Here is a 14,307-nt window from a genome sequence, read left to right on the forward strand (position 1 = left end):
CCGTGCTCCTACCCACCATGCTCACCTGATAGGCACTTGAGCCATCTGACATGTCACCTACCCATGTGACCATTGGCTTTTCTATTTGCCTCATTCTGGCAGGTTATAAACTTGCCAAGGACTTCACAGATGTGACTCTGGGCCCAGAACAGGCCTGGCACACCACAGGCACCTCCCTCCATATGTGTGACATGGTGCCCCCGGGCCCACATGAGTGACTGGATCAGACCTAGAATTACGGTGGGGTTTCTGCAGACCTCTTGCTGGCCGGAATGCAGAGTGAGGACACATTCCAGACAGGCTGGGTCTCTTTGGCCTATGGTGGCCTTTCACAGACAGCCATAACCTCCTTCCCAGTCAGGCCCTGCACCCAGGAACTCAGATGCAGTCTGAGGGAAGAACAGTCTCATGGGGACACTCAGCTCATGCAGACTTCCTTCGAGGCATGTGAAGTCCTGGGGAAGGTGGTGGAGCCCTCTGTTCCCAGGAGGGAAGCAGATAGGGCAGAGAGGCCCCCAGGGGTGGGGTCAGGGCCAGTCCCACCCAGGGAAGGTGGAGAGACAGAGTTGTGAACTTCCTGAAACCTGCAGACTAATGTAACAGAAACGCCTCTGTGAAGGGAAGCCGTATCATGATCAGAATCCTCCTGCATGGCCACCCATTTGCTGATCCATCCCACGAAGAACACCCAAGGTTGACTGGGTGCCCACTCACTGTCCCCCAGCCACCAGAGCTACACTGGAGGGCTCTGAGCTCTGGCTTCAAGCAGAAAGGCCACTGCTGAGCTTCAGGCAGCAGGGCAGTCAGATCTCCCTGGGGGAGAGATGGTTTTGGAGGTCCCGACAGGAGGCCACACAGGATGGGGTGGGCAGGGCCAAGATGTGGCAGAATGGTTAGCATCTGGTCTCCAGACCCAGAACAGCACCTGGTTCAGGCTCCCAGTTCCGCCGGTTGCTAGCTGTGAGGTACCTTGGACCAGGTACCTCACCTCTCTGTGCCTCAGTGTTCCCACCTGCTGGAGGGGGATGACAGGGCCTTGCTTATGGGGTGGTTGCTTGGAGTAAATCAGTTTATGTGCAGAACTGTGCCTGGCACAGGTGAAGGCTGGGGGAGTGTTTAAAAGGGGCATGGTGCTGCTGGTAACTTCACACAAGGTCTGTACAGAGCCCAGCATCACACCAAGGCCACATGCTGGGCCTGGCAGTGCTTGTAGTTACAAAAACCCCAGCATGGGGGAAGTGGCCCAAAGTGTACACAGAACTCTCTGGGCTACTCTGACAGCTTCTTGTGAGTCACATGATTTCAAAATACAAGTTATTTAAGACTCGCAGGCAGATGCTGATGGAAACTGAGACCATGAGGGCAGAGAAAGGAGTCAGACTAAAAGGAAGGGAATTAAGATTCCTGGAGGGAGTAGAGACAACTGGGTGGAGGCAGGACTCCCACAAAGACCACAGGAATGACAGTGTCACAGCCAATCAGACTCTCAAACTGGCCCAGCACTCTGGCATTTCTACAAGTGGCTGAAAGGTTTACTGAGGCTGGATCAGTTAAGGTCACCTGTTCTTCACTCCACCTGAAGTCAGAGGTAGCTCAGGACTGGGAGGACATGGGGTAGGGTGGAGGAGGTCACACAGAGCTCCATTCCATGGCACCCTGGGGGCCTCACTAACTGAAGGGGAATCTCCTTTGGGAGGTGACAGAGTCATCTCTGTCACTCTTCAAAGCCAGACAGAGGCCTGGACTGAGAATGAAGGACTGATGTGTCATCACACTCATCATTCCTGTGGTCCTTGGCCCACAGGGCCCCATGAGTGAGCAGGAAACTGTCCCTGACCACCAGGGGCTCTGTGGTAAGGCTGGGAGGCGATGCCAAGCCCTGGTCCTGGCTTCTGGGAGGGAGCAGAGGGGCCGCCACTCACCACGGTGCACCCTGGGGCATCTGGTCCTTGAGGCACAGGTTCTTGGCCTAGATCTCCACCCAAGGGCCACAGAAAGAAGGAACCACCAGGCTGGGATCTCTATGGAGTGCTCAGGACACCTGAGGCACATTGTGGGGTTGACAGGAGGCCCCAGACTCTGGAGTCCTCGGTTCTCTCTAGGCAGGGAGAAGGCCTGAGTCTGAGGCTGACTGCCACCCAGTCCCTTGATGGCCCCTCCCACCACCCAGATGAGAGCACCAGCCCCACCCATGATGTCCAAAGCACCACCACTCACCTGCTTGTGCATGATGGCCGTGGGCTGCATGATGCACTTGGGCAGCAACCCGTGGCTCTGGGCCAGGATGGTTGCCTTCTCCAGGGACACGCTCAGGGTGCTCCTGCCGCAGGGGTGGGGGCTACGGGTGAGGTGTGACAGGGGCCATTTCTGGTCCCCACGGCCCCCAGACCCCATCCCGTCATCTCCTCCCACAGTCCTCAGGCCGCAGACAGCCCCTCTTTGCCCACAGCCATCTTCCTCCCCTCTGGCTCACTCCTCCTCCAGGCAGCCGCCCACCTCAGGGTCAGGCGTCCTGTGGCTTCCTTGCCGTCACCTCACAATGAGCAGCACCACACACCCAGGGCCTTGCTGGGATCTCTGGGACACTCCCGGGGCCTCGTTCAGAGGACTTGGTACAACACTTGCTGAGGGAGTATGTGGAGGTGACCCCTGGAAGCCCCAGGACTTGCCGGCAGGGTTTGCAGTGGATGCACTGATCCATCTCTCAACAGGATCCTGGGCTGTTCTTGAAAGAGCTCTGAGGGCCAGAACTCTTGGGTTCAAATCCTGTCCCCCGTGAAGCCCTGATCCCTGACTACAAAGCAGGAGCCCTAACAGAGCCCTGTGACGCCGTGGTGTCCCGGTCAGTGTGGGATGTCCCCAGCCACCACCCACTGGCTGAAGCACCTTCATCCCCCCAGCTGGGACAAACAAAAGTCTCCAGAGGCTGCCAGATGAGCCCTGGAGGGGAAAATCACCCCTGGCTGAAGATGATGTGAGGCCCCACGCATGGCTTGCTGTAGGGAGATGAATGGGGAGAGATGAGTCAACCTGCAGGGACATTAACCAGTAGGCCAGCACGCAGAAATCGCCGACTGCTGAGACAGGCTGGGCCTTGCCCTGCTCTGGGACCCAGCAGGGAACAAATCAGCCCCTGCCCTGGGGGAGGCAGGGAAGAAACAGACCCCCCAATGAAGGATGAAGATGTGGGCAGAGAGGGCACGGGTTTAAGCAGGTAGGTCAGGGATGGCTTCACAGAGGTGACATTCCTCTCCCTGGGACAAGCAGTGGGGGCAAAGACCAGAAGTAGGAGGCATCCAGGGAGACCAGGAGACCGAATCTTCCCCGTGGACAAGCAACTGCTATCGTGTCAAATGAAGGTTCTGGCACAACCACTCTGCCTGATCTCATGCACACTGACCACGCAGTCAGAGAAGCAGACGGTCCCACAGCCCTCCTGGGTCCCCTGCGACTGAGTCCCATTTCACAGACAAACTGAGGTCCAGGGAGAGCAGGGCCCATGGCTGGCTCCACAGGCAGAGGTAAAATCGGGGTTCCAACTCAGTCTTTCTTCCCCCCGGCCCGGGCCCCCACACCACCCAGAGGCGTGGCCAGCCCCCACCCCATGCCCGGCCTCACCTCTGCATACATGAGCCACACATGGCGATCTGGCAGGCCCCCAGGTGGTAGCAGAGCTCTGAGGAGAGGATGAGGTGGGCACCGGGCTTGGGGTGGACTAGGGACTTCATGAGGTGGCTGAGTTCATCCAGGGCATTGATGGGGCAGATCAGCTGCAAGGTGTGTGACACACACCTGGAACATTGGGGGAGGGGTGCCTGGGCCCTCCCCAACCTCCCCTGCATCAGCTCCCCCTAACCCAGCTCTGTTTCTACAGATGCCTCCCAGCTCACTGCACTGAGTTTGCAGTCCAATTCAACCTTCTATGACCTCTGCTCAAGAACTATCAGTGGCTCCCCACAGCCCGTCAAGCTGGCATTCAAGGTTCACCACCTATTTCAGGTCCAACCTTCCAACCTGATTCTCTTCCCTGCCCAGGTGTCCCCAACCAAGCCAGAATGGAGTGCCTTCTCCCGACCTGGCATGCCCCACCCAAGCGTCCCTCCCCGAGAAGAGCCTTCCCTCCTAACCCCAGCCCTCCCCGACTACCGCATGGAGGTACAAGTGCCAGTTCACTATCTGTGCAGCCCTCATATTCTGCCAACCAGGCTAAAAATGTCCCAAGAGCCACTCTGCCCAGAGCCCCTGCCTCACTCTGCCCAGAGCCCCAAGGAGCACTCCAAAGCCATCGCCAAAGGCTGGGAGAGCCTGGGAGACCACAAGACAAGAGAGGCGCATCAGGGTAAGAGGCAGGGAGCCCAATAGCCAAAGCCAGCGTAGGCCCCTTGGGACACACGGGAACGTGTGCCGATGGCTGGATCTTTCCATGCCTAGAGAAAAGCTGGGAGCCTCCATTTTTACTGGAAATCTTTTGATTTCCGAATGTTGGCCACAAATTCCAAATAAGAAAAAAACAAAAAATACACCACCTGGGCCACATCTGTGGTGGGGTCCATGACTGACCCACGTGGATTCTAGCCCCGAGAAATGCTGGCACTGGGAACCGTGGGAATGGCACAGGCAGGCAGGTGCCAGGAAAATAAACCATCCTGGGAATTTTGAGAAGGTTGTGGAGCTATCCAAGACTTCCTGGAGGAGGGACTGCAGGACCTCAAGGACTTCTCTGCTAGGGCACCACCCTGGGCCTGTCTGCTTGGTCCTGACTCTGAGAGACCATCCCCGCCCAAGTTCCTGGGGCAGAGGGAGGCAGGGTGGGTGCACCTGGTCTATCTTCACTGCTGTGGTGCTGGCATCTGTGGGCAGGTTGGACCGTTCCAGGTAGAACGCCCTGGAGGAGGAAGATGGGACTGACGGTGGGGCCACCTCACCTACTGCCTTCATGCCTCTACCTGGGTCTCAGCAGCCATGCTGCTCCACCCTCCTCAAAGTCCTCCTTTGAAGCCAAACAGACCCGAATTCAAAGCTCAACCACTGCCTGGCTGTGTGACTCTGGGCAAGCTGTGTATTCTCTCCGGGCCTCAGTCTTCTCACCCATAAAGTGGGTTAGAAGGGTCTACTGCTACGAGAATCTCTTGCAGGCAAAAGGTCCAGCACACAGTAGGTGCTCAAGAAAGGGTGTTTGCCCACGGGACATCTGTCTGGCACTTTCTGCACTAGTGGCCACCCCTGAAAGTTTCCTGATCCTAGCCTCAACAGAGACCCCAGGCATGTACCTGAGTTTGCGATAATACTGCTGGACTTTTTGCAGGGACTGAGCATTGATCTCCTGCTGCAAATCTTCCACGGCCTGGCTGCCTGAAGGAGGTGGCCCCTCCACATTCTCCAGAGCTGTGAGGGAAGACACAGGAGGGTGGGTGACTGTGTTCCGGTGTGCTTGGTGGCCTTGACCCATCCCCTTGGCCCCGCCAGATGCCAAAACTCACCTTTCATGAAGAGCACAGTGTGCAACTTCAGGCAGTCCCCACCCTCCAGGTGCAAAGGCAGCATGGAGCAGTGGTAGCTGTCGAGGTAGAAGAGGACCTTCAGGACCTGCCAGCTGCCCTTGATGTGGTAGGAGACGTTGGCATCTGTGGGAGGACACAGGCAGGGCTGGTCAGCACTGGGGTGGGGGTGGCACACATCGCCTAGCAGCAAACCTCCCTGCTGGGGCTCCAAGTGGCCTCCTGGGACCTCTCTGCTCTCCCCATTCCAGAGGGGTAGCCTCAGGCATCCTGGCTTCCCACCCCCAGGGGTAGCCTCAGCCCTCCCTGCCCTTTCAGTCCTGGGGTAGCCTCAGCCCTCCCTTCTCCCTCCTCCCAGGGGTAGCCTCAGACATCCCCGGCCTCCCACACTTGGAAGAACAGTCTCTGACTCCTCCCTTATGCCGACTTCAACAGGTCCTAGTTTCCACTGCTGAATTATGGGACATGACAATGACTCTGCCAGCTGGGGAGTCTGCAGCATCTGTCTCCAGAGCCTCCTCAGTGTTCCTTTTACCCATCCTCTCCTGTGACCCCAGGGCCCTCCCTGGCAAAAGCTGCTCCAAACAGGACCTGCACTGTATTCGTGCCTCTAAGGAAGAGCTTAGGGCAGGGGTGGCCAAATATGGCCCTCAGACCCCTCCTGTACCCATGGCAGGCATCACTAATAGATCACTGCTCTGCCTGGGTCCCCACTCAGTCTAGCAGGAATCACTAATCGATCACAGCTCTATCTGAGCCCCACTCAGCCTAGAGATAGGCCTTCACTGCCAATCAATTCAAACTGGTACCTGAAAAAAAGTCTGTCCCCTGCTAGACAGAGTGATATTGCCCCAAGGAGGTAAAATTGGTCCTTGGGAGAGAGAGAAAAAAACCTTACTCTTGTAATGTGTATGCACAGATGCCTGTCGTATTAAGATTGTACGGGAGGCAGCAATTAGGAAGAAATTGACTAGAAATGCTTTTTATGAGATAAAATGAAACTGATGGAGAAACATGCACCAGAGTCCTTAGCCAGCATGCTTAGACTTGCCTGAGGGGCTAAACAGCACCGACCTTTGGGCTCTCCCTCTAGCTTTGGATGACATGGGTCTGGGATGGGCCCGGGAATTTATCTTTCTAGCAAGTCCCTGGGTGCTGACGGCCAAGAGCCACACAGATCCAGTGCTCCATACAAAGCCCAGTGGCTCTCAGGCCGGCTGCTTGTGCAGGTCACCTGGCGTGCTCTCCTGGGACCCAGTGCCCAGGCCCTGCCACAAACTGACCAGAATTGCCAGGGACTGGGGGTCCTGCAAAGCTCCCCAGAGGATTCCAGCATGCAGGCAGGGCTGAGAAACCAGAGCTCGACCATGAGCTACAAAAAGGCAGCAACCACACCGCATCTCTCTCCACTCAAGAGCTCCTGACTCTGCCCAACACATGCTGTGAGCTCATAACTAGGGTCATGTAAGAAGGTGAAAGGATGGGTGGGAGAAAGAAAGAAAAAAACTTGGTTAATTATGGAGTAAGCCCTTACAAAATCTGAAGTCCTCACCCTGAAGAAGACTTCTCTAGAACAGAATTTCAGTGGGAACCGGGTACTGATTGCCACTCTCTCCTTTTTACTTTTTTTTTAAGAGACAGGGTCTTGATCTGTCACCAGGCTGCAGTATGGTGGCATGATCAAGGTTCACTGCAGCCTTGAACCCCTGGACCAAGCAGTCTTCCTGCCTCAGACTCCCAAGTAGCTGGGATTACAGGCAGACCATCATGCCTAAGTTTTTATTTGGTAGAGATGGGGTCTCACTGTTTCTCAGGCTGGTCTCAGAGTCTCAGGCTCAAGCGATCATCCCAAAGTAATCCTCAGCCTCCAAAAGCACTAAAATTACAGACATGATCTACTGTACCCAGCCTGTCTTCCTCTTTGAAGAGCTGTTGGAGACAGCTAGGTTTACACAAAAAGAAACCCCTCTTTTTCCACATGTGCCCCTAAGTTCAGCTTTGAGATTCATGAGGCTTGACAGCACTGGGTACCCGGCCAAGATCAGGCAACTGGGCCAGACACAGGGGAAAGACAGGGTGGCCCAAGGCCCCAACCCCTTCCATCCCAGGCCCCAGCTCCATAATGGGGGTGGGAAGAATCACTCACTGGCAACATAGTTCTTGTCCAGCTGCTTAAAAGAAAAGATGACATTGTTCAGCTCTGACAGGGTCACCCAGATGTCTTCCAGCATGATCCGTTCTTCTTTCTGCAGCAAGAAGTGGGGGGAGGGACCTCAGATGCCACCCCTGCCCTGGGGAGTCAAGACGCTGCAATTCAACTCTGGTCAACTCTCCAGCCTGTAGGCCAAGGTGCCAGGGCCTACCCACGACTCTCCAGAGTGGATGTGAAGTCGTGGTTTGCTCTGGCTTGTCCTACCGAGCCTCCCCAGAGCCAAAACCCACCTCTGCCTGGATTTACTGTGGAGTCACCTCCTCTCCTACCTGGACGGCCATAGCAGGCTTTCAACAACCATTTCAAACCTAGCATGCCCAAAGAACAGTCCGTTTCCTTCCTCAACCTCCCCCGTGGGCCCCATTGCAGCAAACGACCCCAGCACTCACCCAGTTACCCAAGCTTCAAGCCTTAGCCGCTCCTCACCTCCTCTCCCCTCATCTCCTCTCCCTTCACCCCTGCACAACCCACCGCAAGTCCCACTGGGCCTCCAGCACATTCCAGATCCATTCGCCCCCCTCCAATTCCCAGTCACCCCTGAATTTAAGGTGACACGGTCTCTCACCAGGACGACCATGCCAGGTGTCCCTTTGGCCATCTTCCACTCCCAAACAATCCACCCAGCTATGACTGCAAGTCATCTTTTGAAAACTTAACCAGATTCTATCACCTGCCTGCCCTAAAGACTCCGAACCCTCCTCTGCTCCCCGGAAAAAGCCTCAGGCTCTACGGATGCTGCCGGCCAATCTCATCTCCCAAGCCCCCAGCCTGCATCCCGCTGGACACACTGGTCAGTTCCAGACCTTTGCTTAAAAGAAAGCACCTTTGCACATGCTATCCCCTCTTCCTCAGACTATTCATGTGGTTGACCAAGGTCTCAGTTCAGCTCCCATCTTCCCAGCAAGGCTGTCTCTGACCGCCCCATCCACTGACATTCCTTTCCCTCCAACTTTTCTGCATGCCATTTTCTTCCTCCACCAGCCTTTCTTATCAGCGTCAGACACCCCTGGCACCCCGCTCAGGGCCTGGAACACCCTGGTGTCTGGAGAATCAATGACTGGACCTAGCTTCCAGAAGAGGAAGATGGGGTTGGGTGTTCCCGGCTGCCTCTTCCCAGGACCCAGGCAGATGCTGTGTGCAGCAGCAGCCAGCAGAGAGCACGTCGATGCCACGTTCCCCATCCACCCGTGGAAGGGGCTTCTGGGCCAACCTCAAGGGAGGGCACTGCGGACACATGAGACCTGTGGACGTCCAGCAGATCTCTACCTACCCCCACCTACCCCACGTCCTCATTTGTCACAACCAAAAACATCCCCAGACATGCCAAGTGTCACCTGGGAGTGCAACTGCGCCAGGCCAATAACCACTGGTCTGTATCATTTATTTTACGCATCCATGCTCATCTCCCTGGTATGACAAGAAGATCCCTGTGAACAGGGACCCTCTGTTTTGTTCACGGCTGGACCCCCAATGCCCACAACAGCCGTGCACACAGTAGGTGCTCGTGAACAACTTGGTGAGTGGGAGTCTGAGAGACACAGGGCCTCCTCCCCTGCCTGGTGGGCCCCAGCAGGTGGACAGCGGGCCTCCCTGCCTCTCTGCCAGCCCCTACTCACTCACCATGGCCAGTGAGAGCAGGGACTGGCAGTGCAGCAGGACACCCGTGGTCACCACCAGCTCCAGCCACTTGCGGCTGGCATCACGGCTGCTCTCGTCATACTCCCCATTGTTGTAGTGGTAGCTGAGGGCAGCCATCAGCTGCTCAGAGAAGGTGCACATGGTGGCCAACAGTACCTGGCAGAAGATGATGTCCCCGCACAGCTGCAGCTCTGTGTCTGGAGCACAGGGGAGAAAGGAAGCCTTGCTGCGGTGTGCCCATGAGGCCACGTCCCCTTTGAAAGGCTCAGTGCAGGCCCAAAGTTAATTCTGGGTGGACATCCCAGCCACCAAATGCCAATTCCACGAAAGCCAATCTCCAAAAGCAAGACACTCCCCAAAGCCTCCCCTCTCAACAGCCCACCTGTGTTTCACCTACGGGCCTTTCCAAACTCCTCCACCCCAACTGTGTCTCTGCTTGCCACAGTATGCCTGGCCTTGAATGCCAAGAGAGCAAGCTCTTCTGCCAAGCTCCACATCTGAAGAAATTCAGCTAATTGTTCTCTCTCTGAGAACGATGCTTTCTTCCTGCTCTTGCCCCTGGCCTTGACCTTGGCATGGTTTGAAGAACTGGTCAATTTCAGAAGTTGGTCTTTCCAGCATTCTAGTAGGAATTATTTTCAACGACCAGCTTCTGGCCAATGGGTTTTAGTGGTCAATTTTGACCTAGGTCCTATCATAGCTCTACTCAGCTGAATCTTTCTGGAAAGAAGGCTGGGACCAAGAAGGTCTCCAGGATTCCAAAGCCCACCCTTCAGCCCCTTCCCCCTCCCCACCATCTGCTGGGGAAGAAGGCTCCATATTGGGGCTGAGGCTCTACTGGCAAACAGCCTCCTTCATCACGGCCCTCTACCCCCAGGTCCCTGTCAGCACAGCCCAGGCCTGGAGGGTGGCACAACACAGGCCTCCCTTGGGCACACAAGGAAGAAGCACAGTTGAAGTAGCTCTTGGGAGGCTGGAGGCCAACATGCTGCTCCCCCCACCAGGATCTGAGGGCCCACAGGCAGTCAGCCTTGGCCAGCAGAAGTGGCCTTGCCTGGGCTGTGGGCATGCCCTGCCAGGATGGCCTTTCAGGACATACCTGCAAAGTCCTTACCTGTGCACTTCAGCAAGGCCAGAAGCAGCTGGATCTTCCTGTCTGGAGAGAGAAGGGAGGGAAAGGAAAAGAGGGAGGGTGGGCTGAGAGGAGACAGCAGAAGGGGAGGCCAGAGCTGGGCTCTCCCAAGCCCAGGGGTCCTGATCCTTCACACCAGAGCTCTGGGTGCACAGGCTCACTCAAGAAGCTCCTGCTGAATGTGGGGTAAACTCCAGGACCCCTGGATGTTGGGAAGTTGGACCACACTATGAGCCTTGTCTGTTCATATGCACCCGCAGGACACAGATGGAACCAGCCCCAAAACCACTGGGCCACAGCCCCTGCCCTGCACCTTGCCCATGCATGTGTGGGAACACACACATGTGCATATACACAACACACATCAGCAGACACATGAGTGCACACCACACACACACACTCATGTGCAGTCTCCCACACATATATGCAACCACACACACACACACACACACACACACACACACACACTCAAGTGCAACCTCACACACGTATGCACATCCTACAGTCACAGCCTAACACACATGTAGAAAACACTATTTTCTTCCAGAGAGAGGCCTAACACCCTGGTCTCCTTCTTCTGAAAAGATGCTGCCAGGCCCAGAAAGGACTTAAAGAAACACTAGAAAGGGCTTTGTATTGAGTCTTGTGAGGAAATTTCTCCCTGAAAGGACATGCAAGATTCAGAGCTGGTGTGGCAGCAACGATGACAGTGTACCCCCAGGACACACTACATGCCAGGCAGCATGCCAAGTGCTCAGTGTGTGCTGACAGCTTAATTCTCACTGCACGTGAGAAGGGGGCATGATAAGCCCACTTCATACATGCATACACTAAGGCCCAGAGGAGTCAAGGAACTTGCAAAGATCACCCAGCCAATGAGTGGATGAGCTGGAATTTGAGCCCAGCTGGTCTGGCTCTAAAGCCCACACTCTGACCCCATTACAGTTTTGGAGAACAGGACAGCTCAGAGCCAGCCTGGACTCCATCTTCGAGGCTCTGTTCCTCAGGGCCATGAACCAGAGTCCCCGTACCTTCTACCATCTTGGGCCAAGGCCTGCATCTTCTCTCCCAGGAGTCCTGGACTCAAATCCCAGCAAGGGCCAGACAGGGCACATGAGGCATGGAGCAGCCACCAGGTTGTGGAGGCAATGGGGACTACAGTGAACTGAAAACCCCTGCCCATTCTGAGAGATTGGCAGTCACTCCTCTCCAGCAGATTGGGGACATGGCCAGCAGGTCTGGGGTCGCCCCATCTGGGTAGTAAGGAGTAGCCAGAAACCCAACATTTATGTTATAGACACTCACAGCTGCCATTTCTAAACCCATATGTGTGAGCCCAAGCCTGGTCAGAGGCTGTCAGCCTGTGACCCTGATAATACACAGAGGAACTAAACCAAATCTGCAGCTTGGAGGGCTGAAAGAGAACAAGTTCTGCTGATTCAGCTTCCTGGCTTGGCAAGGGAGCCTCAGTGCACACAGGGTGCACAGCCCTAGGCATGCCCTGCAGAGAAGCGTGCTGCTCCCCTCATCCTCCCCTGGACATGGAGAGTCAAGGGCACAGAGATTTCACATTCAGGACCGAAGGCCACAAACCCCCCATGTGACACATCTTCCCTGCCCACTGACCTTCCACATATCTCTGAATGTTGTCCACCATGATCTTGATGGAGTTGGGGAGGTTCCAGGGGTAATACTGGATGCTGACCTGGATCAAGTTCCAGCCACGGATTGTACACTCTTCTTTCTGTTTGAACTCTGGGGCAAGAAAGTGCCACGAGGGTCAGGGAAGGGACAGAGGTGGCTTTGGAGAATGGTGGCACAAAGGCCACCCTTGTCTCATCATATATTCCAAAGCTCATAATCCTAGATCAAGGATGCCAACAAGAACTTTGGGTATTATCTGGTCCAAGGAGGGCAAATACATGGTAAAACATGGTACTACTTCATGGTACCACACCTGTGGCAGACATTACTAATCAGTCTCAGTACTCTTCCCTAGATCTGAGGCCAGGGCTCCCCACAACTACCACCAATTCAGTGCAGGCCTCACCAATCGATCACAGCACTCTTTTCTCCTAAACCTCAATGCTGCAGCCACAGAAGAAGTCTATGCATCTGGGTACTGCCTCCTCATAGCCACAGCCAATAGAGCTGGCACATGACTTGTAACCTAATCTAACCCTTTCTCTATACAAAAAAAGGAAGTCAAGGCACAGAATGGGAAAGTAGCTTGCCTTAAGTCACACAGCTAGGTAATGACGGGGCTGGGACTTGACTCAGACCCCAGGAGGACCATTCAAAGGCCAGAAAAACACAGGTCCCTACTCCTTTGGCCTCGTCCCTCCCACAGGGTCCCAACTTCTGAGATATGTGTGGCTTTGTTTCCTCTGGGTTTGCAGTTTCTCCTTTCTGAGCTTCACCCCTAGGAAAGGTAACCTTGAGACAGCAAGAGGGGCAGAGGAGCTGGGTTGCCCAACTCAGGGTCTCACTCTGTCACCCAGGCTGGAGTGCAGTGGTGCAATCATAGTTCACTGTAACCTCGAACTCCTGGCCTCAAGCAATCCTCCTGCCTCAGACTCCCAAGTAGCTAGGACTACAGGCATACATCACCACACCTGGCTAATTTTTAAAGTTTTTTCTGTAGACAGAGTCTTGCTATGTTGTTCAGGCTGGTCACAAACTCCTGGCCTCAATCACTTGTCTACCTCAGCCTCCTAAAACACTGGGATTACAGCTATGAGTCACCATGGCCAGCTCCTCACCACTTTCTACCCTCACTTAGGGACAACTGCCTGTCTGCATTCCTGTTTCCTGCACCCAGGTGGGAGCTCCTTGAGGTCAGGGCAGGGTCAAATTCACCTCAGGATCTCCAGGGCCAGACAAAGCCTGGTGTAATCTGGTTCTGGGGAATTGTTTACTGGATGTTTATGTGTAAATGGATGGGTGGGTAGATGGATGGATGAGTAGGTGAGTGGAGGGTAGGTGCATGGACAGATGGATGATAGGTGGGTAGACAAAATAATGAATAGGTGGGTGGACAGATGGATGGTGGATGAGTGGATGGATGGATGGTCTGGTTATACTGGTTCTTCATACTTGGGGAGTTTAATAAGTCCCTTTCAAAATTAGAGTTTTTAGAGGAAGACACTTTTCCTTTAAGTGTCATTCATAATAATACAGGCATCAAATGAGCATCATTTTAAAAACATGAAGGAATACGTCAATTCTGTGACTATAACTCATATATTGGTGGCACGACATCAGAGGTTTGGCAAATGTGCTCCAGGCCTCCCCTCACATGTCACCATAGGCAGACCTGGAAATGTCCTGGTTCCAGTCTAGGGCTCACAAAGTACTATAAAGAGCCAGACAGTAACTATCACAGGCTGTGCAGGGCCTACAGTCCCTGGACATGTAGTCTTTGTTTTCTTTTCTTTTTTTTTAAATCAATATTTTTTATTATGATTTTGTGGGGTACAGTTAAGGGTTAGGTGTACAATTACATTTCATTCAGGCACCCTGTTGATAAGAGGTGTTTCCCCATCCCCAGACAGATATTTGTGACTGTTAATCCCATCCCCCCCCATAGTTTCCCAGTACCATCAGTCATTTTCTTATAGTATTACATTGGCTGTTCAAGGTCCATTATATGAGTGAGAACATGTGATACTTGGATCTTTGTTTCTGTGAGAGGTCACTCAGTATGATAGACTCTAGTTCCATCCAGATTGCTGCACAATTCATGATTTTGCTCTTTTTTATGGCTGCGTAGTATTCCATTCTGTATATGTACCACATTTTTTTAATCCAGTCCTCTTTTGATGGGC

At 54.3% G+C, this 14,307-nt stretch overlaps 1 protein-coding gene across 1 annotated transcript in view; it reads right to left on the reverse strand.

Moving 5' to 3' along the window:
- Positions 1-329: 329 nt before the first annotated feature.
- LOC103264334 (phosphatidylinositol 3,4,5-trisphosphate-dependent Rac exchanger 1 protein-like) overlaps positions 330-14,307 on the reverse strand; it is an 85,138-nt gene continuing 71,160 nt past the window's right edge. The window contains 13 exon segments of the mRNA XM_021714416.1: positions 330-389; positions 715-813; positions 1,447-1,576; positions 1,923-1,990; positions 2,218-2,320; positions 3,619-3,770; positions 4,819-4,885; positions 5,271-5,385; positions 5,481-5,624; positions 7,645-7,744; positions 9,331-9,545; positions 10,463-10,504; positions 12,107-12,235. Coding sequence (XP_021570091.1) covers positions 330-389; positions 715-813; positions 1,447-1,576; positions 1,923-1,990; positions 2,218-2,320; positions 3,619-3,770; positions 4,819-4,885; positions 5,271-5,385; positions 5,481-5,624; positions 7,645-7,744; positions 9,331-9,545; positions 10,463-10,504; positions 12,107-12,235 — 1,424 coding nt within the window.

This window comes from Carlito syrichta, unplaced genomic scaffold, assembly GCF_000164805.1.
Source record: "Carlito syrichta isolate Samal-C Ts95f unplaced genomic scaffold, Tarsius_syrichta-2.0.1 Scaffold305647, whole genome shotgun sequence".
Taxonomy (NCBI): Eukaryota; Metazoa; Chordata; class Mammalia; order Primates; family Tarsiidae; genus Carlito; species Carlito syrichta.